The sequence below is a fragment of the Delphinus delphis genome, chromosome 1 (assembly GCF_949987515.2).
Source record: "Delphinus delphis chromosome 1, mDelDel1.2, whole genome shotgun sequence".
In the NCBI taxonomy this organism is placed as follows: domain Eukaryota; kingdom Metazoa; phylum Chordata; class Mammalia; order Artiodactyla; family Delphinidae; genus Delphinus; species Delphinus delphis.
In genome coordinates, this window is record NC_082683.1 from 131,435,176 (window position 1) to 131,449,998 (window position 14,823).

The 14,823-nt window shown below is 35.8% G+C and overlaps 1 protein-coding gene across 3 annotated transcripts in view; it reads right to left on the minus strand.

Moving 5' to 3' along the window:
- The window catches only part of COP1 (COP1 E3 ubiquitin ligase), a 272,563-nt gene that overhangs the window by 232,033 nt on the left and 25,707 nt on the right, over positions 1 to 14,823 (minus strand). For all 3 annotated transcript variants that reach the window (XM_060034406.1, XM_060034397.1, XM_060034388.1), the window contains exon 2: positions 2,367 to 2,426. In XM_060034406.1, the coding sequence (XP_059890389.1) occupies positions 2,367 to 2,426 (60 nt within the window). The remainder of the gene's footprint in view (positions 1 to 2,366; positions 2,427 to 14,823) is intronic.

Consider the following 14,823-nt stretch of genomic DNA (forward strand, 5'->3'; position numbering starts at 1 on the left):
TAATATGTCAATACTACCAAGGTTGAGAAAGCCTACCATAAATCACCCAATTTTCCAGAATAATCAAAACCCAATGTCTCTAAGAGAAGTATATGATTTCCTATGGAATGCTAAGGTGCTGGATCAATTAATGGACCAAAGAGAACACTACTGCTAAACAATCAGCCTGAAAAGACCAAGCCCATACATGTGTCAAGACCCACATGACCAGAATTTCAGTAGCAATATATAGAAGAAAGTGATTCACAAATGATAATAATGTAAATGCAATATATACCAGGAAATAAAAATTATTTAAGAAGGCAAGATGGCCTTTTTTAAAAAACCAACAAAAAGATTCTGAAAGAATACACAGTCACTTCTTACCAGAGATAATCTTTGAGAAAGTAGAAAAGAAAGGCTAGGGGAAAGGAAACATTTACATTTCATATTATACCTTTCTGTACAATGAAAGTTTTTATAGCCAACAGTATACATTGTTCTTATCATTTTAATAACTTTTATTTTAATAAAGGACATAGATAATGCAAGCTAAGGAAGCTATTTTTATTCTAAAATTTCTTTCTAAATGACTGGCAGATTGGATATACCTATCAACAAAGCACTGCACTCCAGATCAAACTAAAGGACTTACAAACTGGTGACAATACTCGTCTTCACTAATGGATATCAACCTACCAGATATCATATTCAACCTCAGTATAAAATTGTGGGTCTAACTTCAACATGAATTAGAATAATAAGATATATTAGAACACAACAGAAATACTAAACAAAGAGGGTAAATAATTTAGGGAGATGACTGACTGCAAGTAGAATATACCACCTCCAATCAAATAAATAGGTAAATAAACTAAAGGAATTAAACATACACAAATTACATACCCATTAGGATGACCACTATTAAAAAAGAACAGAAAATAACAAGTGTTGGAAAGGATGTGGAAAATTTGGAACCCTGTGCACTGTTGGTGGGAATGTAAAATGGTACTGCAGGTATGAAAAACAGTATGGAGGTTCTGCAGAAGATTAAACACAGATGTACCATATGATCCAGCAATTCTGCTTCCAGGTATATACTTGAAAGAACTGAAAGCAGGATTTCAAAAAGCTATTTATACACCAATGTTCAAAGAAACATTATTAACAATAGTTAACAGCTGAAAGCAATGCAAGTGTCCATAGAGAGAAGAATGCACAAACAAAATATGATATATATGGTCATCCCTCAGTATCCACAGTGAATTGCTGTCAGGACCCCCATAGATACCAAAATCCAAGGATGCTCAAGTCCCTTATATAAAATGGTGTACTATTAGCATATAACCTACTGTACATCCTACTGTATACTTTAAATCATCTCTAGGTTACTTATAATAATTAATACAATGTAAATGCTACGTAAATAGTTGCCGGTGAGCTGCAAATTCAAGTTGTGCTTTTTGGAATTTTCTGGAATTTTTTTTCAAATACTTTGGAACCGTGGTTGGTTGAACCACAGATGCTGAACCCGCAGATACAGAGGGCCAACTGTATATGCAATGGAATGTTATTCAGCCTCAAAAAGGAAGGAAATTTTGACACATGCTACAACATGGATAAAACTTGAGCACACTCTAAGTGAAATAAGCTAGTCACAAAAGACAGATACTGTTTGATTCCATTTATATGAGGTATCCAGAGTAGTCACATTCACAAAAAGTAGAATGGTGATTGACAGAGGTTGGGATAAGAGGGAAATGGCACTTGTTTAATGGGTATAGTTTCAGTTTTGCAAGATAAAAACATTCTGGAGACTGATTTGCACAACAATGTTACAATACTCAATACTACTCCACTTAAAAATGGTTAAGATGGTAAATGTTAAGTATATTTTATCACAACTGAAAATCTTTTAAAATATACAGATTAGCATGACATATAACCTAAAGACAGCACTGAGCAAAGTGTTAAAGAACACAGAACTTTTTAATCCTCTAATATCCTTTTCCAATGACCTTCCACCCTGCTTTAATGGCCCTCGCATCTATCCGCCACAAGTGAGTTAAAGATGCTTCATCCTAATTACCCAGCACCCCCCAATTTCCTAAAACAGCAGTCAAAGCTCTTTAAACAATTAAGAAACCTAAAAGTTTATTATTATAGTTTCATCTATAAGGCTGATAGTAAATCTAAGTATTTCACAGAAATTATACCAGCAACCACATGTTTGCCTTGAGCTCTCAAACCTGTAAAGGTGTATCGGTCAAGGAAATATGATTCAAAATAACCAACAGTAGCTTTAAAAGCATAACTTCTCACTGGCTACATTTACACACAAGTTAAAAATTGCCAAAAGACAATGTCACTAAATTAAATCATCTTACCAAAAGCTGTGGCCACACTTCGTCATGTATGCTTCCTCAATCATATCAAAGCAGATAGGGCTAAAAACAGAATAGAAAAATAATTAATACATTTTTTTAAGTAGAGTGATTACAAATTGGAAAAAGTCAGTAACAATACCAACAAAATCATATTTCAATACATAGCTAAGTCTTCAAACTTTCTACTGATGAGATGAAATTTCTATTGAGCTGAATGAACGTTAGGGGACTGCTGGTAAAATGACAATTTGTTCAAGATGGCCCTAAGCACCATCAAGTTCTAAGATGAATTAAATGAATAATTTAACTGACTCCAATACTTTACCCTGACCATAAATTTTGATAGTATAATGCAATCACGAGTGCTTAAGTTCTACCATCTTTTTCAATCATCCCTGGTACAAAACCATCTAAATGCTCTATTTCCTATCTCAAAGAAAACGAATTTCCTGAGTGAAAAATTTAGTTCCAATCTCAATAACTCTTCTAGGTAGTGAAGATGCTAATGATAACTAATACTTAACACAAACTATGCATGTCCATTAAAACAATGACATATATTAACTCACTTAATCCTTTCAACAGCATAGGTACCTACCTATTACTAGACCCACTTTATAGGTAAGGAAATTGAGACACAGAATGTTAAAAGTCACACAGCTAGGAAGTAACACAGCCAATTTTCCAACTCAGATCCATGTTCTCAACCACTCTTCTATTCTACTTCCAGATACCATGAGATAAATATTAAGTCATACCAACTATGCCACATGTTCTGGCCAAGGAAAGGGGGTTATCAATCTCTGAGAGGGTACCGTCTACCAGAAGAATGCAAAGCCTTCTAAGAAGCAATTTCCCTTTATCCTTCCCCCTTCCGTCCTCCAAAAACTCTGATGAAGTCTCCAGAGATACAACAGCCATCTTGAGATCATGAAGACAACAAACATAAGCTAAGAAGACAGGATATGGGTTCCTTGATAACATCCTTCAGCAGTTGCATCATCCATGGATTGTCAATCTCTGGACTACACATTACATGAAAAAGTAAATCCTAACTTGCTTAAGCCAGTAATTATCGAGTTTCCTGTTACTGGTATACAAATCCAATGCTTATTGATGTCACGGGACAATTAAACTGTAAATGAAAATTTACCCACTCCCTTCAAGAAAAGTTTCCTGGGCATAAATACTATCTTAGAATGTGAGGTTATAAATAAGTTATAAAATCTCAATGTTGCACAAGCTCAGAGTTTTATCATGTATAGTGTGCTGGCTTAGACTGCACTGGTTTTGTCAGTCTTTACTCTCCCAGACTCAGAATAAAGGGAAATCTCCTAAATGTGGGGATTTGGTAATTTTTCTTTTGGAACAGAGTCCATCTTGCTCCTGCCTGATGAAGTTAAGGAAGCAGGGGTGGGGCTCCCTCCTGAGGACATGTGGATGAGCTGCTCTGGGATCTCAGTTTGCAACTAAACGATGCTGAAGAACAGATCTGAGATAGACAAATTTTATTTCACACTGGTACAGTGGGTGCTCAAGCAGGTATCTTAACACCCAAAACCCAGAGTAGAGGCAATATTTATCCCCCACTTTAAAGACTTTATTTTTTTAGAGGAGCTTTACATTTGCAACAAAACTGAAAGGATGGTATAGAGATCTCCCCTGCCCCCACATGTGCACAGCCTCCCCTATTATCATCACTCACAAGAACCGGGCATTTTTTTTAAACAAGCATGAACCTACACTGACACATCATAATCACCCAAACTCCAAATTTTACCTTAGGGTTCATTCTTCATGTACATTCTATGGGTTTAGGCAAAAGTATAATGACATATACCCATCATTATAATATCATACATATTATTTACACTGCCCTAAAAATCCTCTATACTCTGCCTATTCGTTTCTCTCCCCTTACCCACATGCACTGATTTTTTTATTGTCTCCACAGTTTTGTTTTTTCCAGAAAGTCATATAGTTGGGACTATACAGTATGTAGCCTTTTCAGATTGGCTTCTTCCACTTAGTAATATGCATTTAAGGTTCTTCCATATCTTTTCATGGCTTGATAGCTAATTTCTTCTCAGTGCTGAATAATATTCCAGTGATTGGGTATACGGTAGTTTATTTATCCATGCACCTACTGAAGGACATCTTCGTTGCTTCCAAGATCTGGCAATTATGAATAAAGCTGCTACAAGCATCTTTGTGCAGGCTTCTGTGTAGTCCTAAGTTTTCAACTCCTTTGGGTAAATACCAAGGAGTAAAATTGTTGAATCATATGCTAAGAGTAGGTTAGTTTTGTAAGAAATCAACCAAACTGTCTTCGAAGTACCTGCACCATTTTTATCCCCACTAACAAAATATGAGATTTCTGTTGCTCCACATCCTCCTCAGTATTTGGTGGTGTCAGTGCTCAAGATTTAGCCATTCTGATAGGTGTTTTAGCGTTGTCTCATTGTTATTTTCATTTGCATTTCCCTGATGGCTATGATGATATGGAGCATCTCTTCACATGCTTATTTACCATCTGTATATTTCTGAGGTGACAGTCAAGGCCTTTGGTCCATTTTTAAATCAGGTTGCCAGCAGAAGCAAAAACAACTACAATCCTGCAACCTATGGAACAAAAACCACAGAAACATACACAAGATGAAAAGGCAGAGGGCTATGTACGAGATGAAGGAACAAGATAAAACCCCAGGAAAACACCTAAATGAAATGGAGATAGGCAATCTTCCAGAAAAAGAATTTAGAATAATGATAGTGAAGATGATCCAGGACCTCGTTAAAAGAATAGAGGCAGAGATCGAGGAGATGCAAGAAACATTTAACAAAGATCTAGAAGAATTAAAGAACAAACAAACAGAGATGAACAATACAATAAATGAAACGAAAAATACACTAAAAGGAATCAATAGCAGAATAACTGAGGCAGAAGAACGAAGAAGTGACCTGGAAGACAGAATGGTGGAATTCACTGCTGGAGAACAGAATAAAGAAAAAAGAATGAAAACAAATGAAGACAGCCTAAGAGACCTCTGGGACAACATTAAACGCAACAACATTCGCATTATAGGGGTCCCAGAGGGAAAAGAGAGAAAGGACCTGAGAAAACATTTGAAGAGATTAGAGTCAAAAACATCCCTAACATGGGAAAGGAAATAGCCACCCAAGTCCAGGAAGCGCAGAGAGTCCCATACAGGATTAACCCAAGGAGAAACACACCGAGACACACAGTAATCAAATTGGCAAAAATTAAAGACAAAGAAAAATTACTGAAAGTACCAAAGGAAAAATGACAAATAACATACAAGGGAACTCCCATAAGGTTAACGCTGATTTCTCAGCAGAAACTCTACAAACTCGAAGGGAGTGGCATGATATACTTAAAGTGATGAAAGGGAAGAATCTACAACCAAGATTACCCTACCCAGCAAGGATCTCATTCAGATTCAATGGAGAAATCAGAAGCTTTACAGACAAGCAAAAGTAAAGAGAATTCAGCACCACCAAACCAGCTCGACAAATGTTAAAGGAACTTCTCTAAGTGGGAAACACAAGAGAAGAAAAGGACCTACAAAAACAAAGCCCCCAAAATTGAGGAAATGGTAATAGGAACATACATATCGATAATGACCTTAAATGTGAATGAATTAAATGGTCCAACCAAAAGACACAGGCTTCCTGAAATGGTACAAAAACAAGACCCATTATATGCTGTCTACAACAGCCCCACTTCAGACCTAGGGACACATACAGACTGAAAGTGAGAGGACGGAAAAAGATATTCCATGCAAATGGATCAAAAGAAAGTTAGAGTAGCAATACTCATATCAGATAAAATAAACTTTAGAATAAAGAATGTTACAAGAGAAACGGAAGGACACTACATAATGATCAAGGGATCAATCCAAGAAGAAGATATAACAATTATAAATATATATGCACCCAACATAGGAGTACATCACCACATAAGTCAACTGCTACCAGCTCTAAAAGAGGAAATCGACAGTAACAATAATAGTGGGGCACTTTAACACCTCAGTTACACCAATGAACAGATCATCTAAACAGAAAATTAATAAGGAAACACAAGCTTTAAATGACACAATAGACCTAACAGATTTAATTGATATTTATAGGACATTCCATCCAAAAACCGCAGATTACACTTTCTTCTCAAGTGCGCACGGAACATTCCCCAGGAAAATTCACATCTTGGGTCACATATCTAGCCTCAATAAATTTAAGAAAACTGAAATCATATCAAGCATCTTTTCTGACCACAACGAAATGAGATAAGACATCAATTACAGGAAAAAAACCCATAAAAAACACAAACACATGGAGGCTAAAGAATACATTACTAAATAACCAAGAGATCACTAAAGCAATCAAAGAGGAAATCAAAAAATACCTAGAGACAAATGACAATGAAAACACGATGATCCAAAGCCTATGGGATGCAGCAAAAGCAGTTCTAAGAGGGAAGTTTATACCTATACAAACCTATCTCAAGAAACAAGAAAAATCTCAAATAAACAACATAATGTTACACCTAAAGGAACTAGACAAAGAAGAACAAACAAAACCCAAAGTTAGCAGAAGGAAAGAAATCATAAAGATCAGAGCAGAAATAAATGAAAGAGAAAAAAAGAAAACAATAGCAAACATCAATAAAACTAAAAGCTGATTCCTTGAGAAGATTAACAAAACTGATAAACCATTAGCCAGACTCATCAAGAAAAAGAGGGGGAGGACTCAAATCAATAAAATTGTAAATGAAAAAGGAGAAGTTACAACAGACACCGCAGAAATACAAAGCATCCTAAGACACTAATACAAGCAACTCTATGCCAATAAAATGGACCACCTGGAAGAAATGGACAAATTCTTAGAATGGTATAACCTTCCAAGACTGAACCAGGAAGAAATAGAAAATATGAACAGACCAATCGCAAGTAATGAAAATGAAACTATGATTAAAAATCTTCCAACAAACAAAAGTCCAGGACCAGATGGCTTCACAGGTGAATTCTATCAAACATTTAGAGAAGAGCTAACACCCATCCTTCTCAAACTCTTCCAAAAAATTGCAGAGGAAGGAACACTCCCAAACTCATTCTATGAGGCCACTTTCACCCTGATACCAAAATCAGACAAAGGTACTATAAAAAAAGGAAATTACAGACCAATATCACTGATAAATATAGATGCAAAAATCCTCAACAAAATACTAGCAAACAGAATCCAACAACACATTAAAAGGATCATACACCATGATCAAGTGGGATTTATCCCAGAGATGCAAGGATTCTTCAATATACACAAATCAATTAATGTGATATACCATATTAACAAACTGAAGAAAAAAAACCATATAATCATCTCAATAGATGCAGAAAATGCTTTCAACGAAATTCAACAACGATTTATGATAAAAACTCTCCAGAAAGTGGGCACAGAGGGAACCTACTTCAACATAATAAAGGCCATATACAACAAACCCACAGCAAACATCATTCTCAATGGTGAAAAACTGAAAGCATTTCCTCTAAGATCAGGAACAAGACAAGGATGTCCACTCTCACCACTATTATTCAACAGTCTTGGAAGTCCTAGCCACAGCACTCAGAGAAGAAAAAGAAATAAAAGGAATACACATTGGAAAAAAAGAAGTAAAACTGTCACTGTCTGCAGGTAACATGATACTACACACAGAGAATCCTAACGATGCCACCAGAAAACTACTAGAGCTAATCAATGAATTTGGTAAAGTTGCAGGATACAAAATTAATGCACAGAAATCTCTTGCATCCCTATACACTAATGATGAAAAATCTGAATGAGAAATTAAGGAAACACTTCCATTTACCACTGCAACAAAAAGAATAAAATACCTAGGAATAAACCTACCTAGGGAGACAAAAGACCTGTATGCAGAAAACTATAAGACACTGATGAAAGAAATTAACGATGATACCAACAGATAGAGAGACATACCATGTTCTTGGATTGGAAGAATCAATATTGTGAAAATGACTATACTACCCAAAGCAATCTACAGATTCAGTGCAATCCCTATCAAATTACTAGTAGCATTTTTTACAGAACTAGAACAAAAAGTCTTAAAATTTGTATGGAGACATAAAAGACCCCAAATAGCCAAAGCAGTATTGAGGGAAAAAATGGAACTGGAGGAATCAGACTCCCTGACTTCAGCCTATATTACAAAGCTACAGTATTCAAAACAATATGGTACTGGCACAAAAACAGAAATATAGATCAATGGAACAGTATAGAAAGCCCAGAGATAAACCCATGCACATATGGTCACCTTATTTTTGACAAAGGAAGCAGAATATACAATGGAGAAAAGACAACCTCTTCAATAAGTGGTGCTGGGAAAACTGGACAAGCTACATGTAAAAGAATGAAATTAGAACACTCCCTAACACCATACACAAAAATAAACTCCAAATAGATTAGAGAGCTAAATGTAAGACTGGGCACTATCAAACTCTTAGAGGAAAACATAGGAAGAACACTCTGACATAAATCACAGCAGGACACTTTTTCATCCACCTCCTAGAGTAATGGAAATATAAACAAAAATAAACAAATGGGACCTAAGGAAACTTAAAAGCTTTTGCACAGCAAAGAAAATCATAAACAAGATAAAAAGATAACCCTCAGAATGGGAGAAAATATTTGCAAATGAATCAACATTCAAAGGATTAATCTCCAAAATATATAAACAGCTCATGCAGCTCAATATTAAAAAAACAAACAACCCAATCCAAAAATGGGCAGAAGACCTAAATAGACATTTCTCCAAAGAAGACATACAGATGGCCAAGAAGCACATGAAAAGCTGCTCAACATCACTAATTATTAGAGAAATGCAAAGCAAAACTACAATGAGGTATCACCTCACACCAGTTAGAACGGGCATCATCAGAAAATCTACAAACAACAAATGCTGGAGAGGGTGTGGAGAAAAGGACCCCTCTTGCACTGTTGGTGAGAATGTAAATTGATACAGCCACTATAGAGAACAGTATGGAGGTTCCTTAAGGAACTAAAAATAGCATTACCATATGACCCAGCAATCCCACTACTGGGCATATACCCAGAGAAAACCAGAATTCAAAAAGACACATGCACCCCAATGTTCATTGCAGCACTATTTACAATAGCCAGGTCATGGAAGCAACCTAAATGCCCATCGACAGACTAATGGATAAAGAAGATGTGGTACATATATACAATGGAATATTACTAAGCCATAAAAAGAAACGAAATTGGGTCATTTGTAGAGACGTGGATGGATCTAGAGAGTGTCATACAGAGTGAAGTAAGTCAGAAAGAGTAAAACAAATATTGTATATTAACACATATATGTGGAACCTAGAAAACAGTACAGACAAACCAGTTTGCAGAGCAGAAATTGAGACACAGAAGTAGAAAACAAACGTATGGACACCAAAGGGGGGAAAGTGGCAGGGGGTGGTGGTGGTGGTGTGATGAACTCGGAGATTGGGATTGACATGTATACACTGATGTGTATAAAATGGGTGACTAATAAGAAAATAAATAAATAAACATTTTTTTTAAAAAATTTTTAATAAATAAATCAGGTTGCTTTCTTACTGTTGAGTTTTAAGAGTTCTTTGTATATTTTAGATAAAAATCCTATATGAGATCTGTCTTCTAGAAATATTTTCTCCAAATCTGTGGCTTATCTTTTCATTCTCTTGACAGTGTCTCTCACCCTGAGGAGAAATTTTTAGTTTTAAAGAAGTTTTGTTTTTTGATCCTTTCTTTCATAGATCATGCCTTTGGTGTTGTGTCTAAAAAGTCATCACCAAACTCAAGGTTATCTAGATTTCCCCTGTCATTGTCTAGGAATTTAATGGCTTTGCATTTTACATTTAGGTCTGTGATACATCTTGAGGTAATTTGGTGAATAGGGATAAGGTCTGTTTTCAGATTTTTTTTTTTTTTTTTGCATGTGGATGAACAGTTGTTCCAGCACCATCTGCTAGAAAGACTATCTTTCCTACACTGTTTTGCCTCTGCTACTTTGTCAAAGATCAGTTGACTACATTTACGTGGGTCTATTTCTGGACTCTCTGTTCGTTCATATTGAACTGTCTACTCTTGCCAACACCACATTGTCGTAATAACTCCATATATTATTTTGATTTTAAAGAACTGTTCCTTTGGATGAAACTCTGTTGTCCCAATAATGGTTAATTTCTAAAACTCAGCTGTTAAGTGAACAAGAGTAAACATTCCAATTCTTCTATTACAGAAGGTCTAGATATTAATACACCGACCTTCTAAACCACTAATAAAGTATTTTTAAGATTTGGGGGAAGAGATCTTTCTGTTCCCAAAGTAAGTATGTTTGTAAGTCTGAGTAACAATATCATCACATCTGTTTTATACTGCATTAAATGAAGCTTAGAAGCAAGATGCAAAATATCTTAACAGACTGATCTCTCAGTCTAGACTTCCAACAGTGCCAACAATAAGTATTTTTAGGACTGGCCTCAGCAACCAGAATGAATCAACTGTGAATACTTATCAATACCCTCTCAGAAAATTCCAAAAATCTTAAAACAGTCATATACTCAACAAATTATATATTAGGTACTGACTATACACCAGACACTGTTCTAGATACCAAGGACAGAGAGGTGAATAAAACAAACAAAAGTCCCTCATGGTTCTACAATCTAGTGGAAAACACATTTAATAAATGAGATAAATAAGAATGACCTTATTCAGTAAGGCTAGATAGTGATAAATGATAAGGAAAAAATTAAGTAGGGAAGGGGGATAGGAAGTGTTGGGTTGGGTTACATAGAGTAGTCAGAGAAGCTTCAATGAGAAGTTGACATTTGAGTAACTATTTCTAGATAGCAGGAAAATGATCCACACAAAAATCTGGGGCAACCACAACCTAGCAGTAAGAGTAAGTGCAAATATCCTGAGGTGCCATGTTCAAAGACTAGCAAGATGGTCAGTTTAGAGTAGAATAAGCAAGTGGGAAAATAGTAGAATAGGAAGCCAGAGAGGTAACAAGGGGTCATATCAAAGAACTTCCTTAAATCAAGTTAAGGACTTTGGCTTTTACAGTGAATAAAACAGAAATTCACTGAAGGATTTGGAACACAGGAGTGATATGATTTGACACTGATGAACTTGATCACGCTACCCTATATGTTGAAAAAAGACTTAAGGAAAGCAATTGTAGAAACAGAAGCTATTATAATAATTTGGGTGCTGGATTAAACTAAGTGGGTAGCATAGCAATAGGGTTAGTCAGAATCTAAATATAATTTGAAGGTAGAGCTTTGGTTTCCTATGGATTAGATGTTGGGTATGAGGGAAAAATGAATCAAAAATTTTGGCCTGAAAACAAAAAGAATTGACAATAGGTTTATTTCACATAGAGCTCTATCACCCATTAGTTTATTTAAAAAAAAACAAAGAGCAGGACATGATATAACTTGTCATATAATATGTTCCACTAATAGTAAAAATTGCATGCAGTACCTAAAAATTACTATCAGATCAGTTTCAATAAGTAGTTTTTAAGGAATGGCTTCTGAATACCATGTGAATTAAAGAGAAGAAAGTCTCCATTCTTTTCACCAAAAGCTAGCTTTTCAACCACATTAAAGGTCAAGACTGCCAATAAAAATGGAATTCAACTGAAATTAATCCTAGCTATGCTACCTACAACTTTCTGACTTTGGACAAGTAGTTTAATCTCTCTAACCCTGTTTCCTCTTTGGTATAACTGGGATGATATTTACATCATAGAATCACTGTACTGATTAACAAAATATCTACTAAGTACTTAGTACAATTCCTGGTATACAATATTAAATAAATGGCAGAATACACAAAAAGAAAAAAAAATGGAAAAATCTGTAGCAATGATACAAATGTGGGAAGAGTAGAATCCACCCAAGCTAAAAACCTGAAGAATTTTCCTATTAGAAAAAGGAACAATAAATCTTCATGACATTGGGCTTGGCAATGGTTTCTTAGATATGACCCCAAAAGCATGAGCAACAGAAGAAAAAATAGATAAATTGGACTTATTCAAAATTTAAAACTTTTGTGCATCAAAGGACATTGTCATAAAACTCAAAAGACAACCCACATAACTGGAGAGAAAATTTGCATATCACATATCCAAGAGGGGACTTATACCCAGAATATATGAAGAACTCATACAACTCAACAACAGAAAAATAAACAACCCAATTAAAAAACTGGGCAAAAAGCTTGAACAGATGGTCTCTGACTTACAGTGATTTGAGTTACAATTTTTTGACTTTATGGTACACATTCAATAGACACTGTACTTCAAAAACAAAAAAATTTTTTTTGAAGAAATACCTACGATAGAATAAAGGAAGAAAAGGACTAACTGATCACTCCCCTTCCCAAGAAAGGGTTGAAATATGCAGGAAATATAGAAATACAGAGGAGATCCTAACAAAACACAACTAACTCTTCCCAATTTTGTTTTTTGTTTTTGTTTTTGTTATTTTTCTTGGCCATGCTGTGCGGCAGGTGGGATCTTAGTTCCCCAACCAGGGACTGAACCCGTGACCCCTGCAGTTGGAAGCGTGAGTCCTAACCACTGGACTGCCAGGGAATTCCCAACTCCCAGCTCTTCCCAATTTTGAATAGCAAGAACATACCCGGAGTAGGTTCTGGGAAAAACTGTAAACAAACAATTTAGAACCCCTTCTACTCTGCCTATCAATAGCATTGAAGGACGATGAGCCAGAAGACCTAAGCATAAGTACAAGCATAGCAAGTATATGAATTGGCAGCCAGGCCAAACATTACACAGACACCTGAAATTTTATACAACCCCCAAAACTTTATACAGACCCCCCAAAATGTTTATGGACACCCCTCAAAACTTTTTATGGACATCTGACAAAGTGGCAGCATCAAAAAGGGGGAAGAAATAACAAATGGATTAAAGCCCCTGCTGTGACCATTCATGTGTCTTGTAGCACCATAACACAAGCGATTCTTGTAAATCAACATATAAGACAGAAAATCCAATAGAAAAAATGGGAAAGAATGTCAATTCCTAATTCACAGCAGGGGAAAACACACTGCCTTTCAAGTACGTAGAAAGATGTTCCAACTCACTAGTAATCAAAAAATGTGAATTAAAATAATAAAAATAACACTTTATCCCCATTAAGTTATTAGAAAATTAGAATATCAAGTATGTTAGGGAGGATATGGAGAAACAAGAATCTTCATGAAGAGTTACTCTAACTAGCAACTTACATTGCATATTCATATACTTATGACCCAGCAATCCCACTCTCGAGACTATTTGTAAATAGGTACAGATATAAATATATACACATCCTGGAGTATATGTGTAGCATGTGTGTACATACATGTAAATATATACGTATAGCTGTGTTTCCATTTATGTATATATATGTGTGTCTGTGCATGTGTGTGTACAGCTAAGAGAGAAACATCCACATCTGTCAACAGGGAATACCTATGAGGACACTTGCAACAAACTGGATACTTCTTGTTACAGTAGGGAATTAGAGGCAGCCTTAATGCTCAAAATTACTAGGATGGAGAAATAAAATGTACCTAGATAAATACTACAAAACATCATGTAACAGTCAAAAGGAATGAACCAAAGGTACATGGAGCACCATTGCTGGATATTTTGTCAAGTGAAAATAGAAATTAAAATAAGATCTGTGACACAATACAATTTACATAAAATTAAAATACAAAAAAATATATTTCACAGGTATACACACATTCAAAAACATATATAAATTACAATAGAATAGAAAACCAAGAGAAGAGGTCAGGAGAATAAGAAATGAAGTAAGGGGAGGAATACAATACCTTATTCAACAGAATCTAAAAATGACATCAATAATAAGCTGTACCATCATATGCAACTAAAAAAGAAACAACTCTGCTAATTAAACTATGATAATACTTTCTTATCAGTTAGGAATTTTACCCTTTTCTAAAAAGTTCTTTTAGACTTAAACAAGTTTTATCATACACCACTCTTGTGGAAAAAACACACACACATATACTTATATATAATTAGGTTTTCAGGGACTTCCCTGGTGTCGCAGTGGTTAAGAACCTGCCTGCCAATGCAGGGGACACGGGTTCAATCCCTTGTCTAGGAAGATCCCACATGCCTCAGAGCAACTAAGCCCGTGGGCCACAACTACTGAGCCTGCGCTCTAGAGCCCGTGAGCCATAACTACTGAGCCCATGTGCCACAATCACTGAAGCCCACGCACCTAGAGCCCACGCTCTGCAACAAGAGAAGCCACCGCAATGAGAAGCCCGCGCCCCACAACGAAGAGTAGCCCCCACTCGATGCAACTAGAGAAAGCCCACG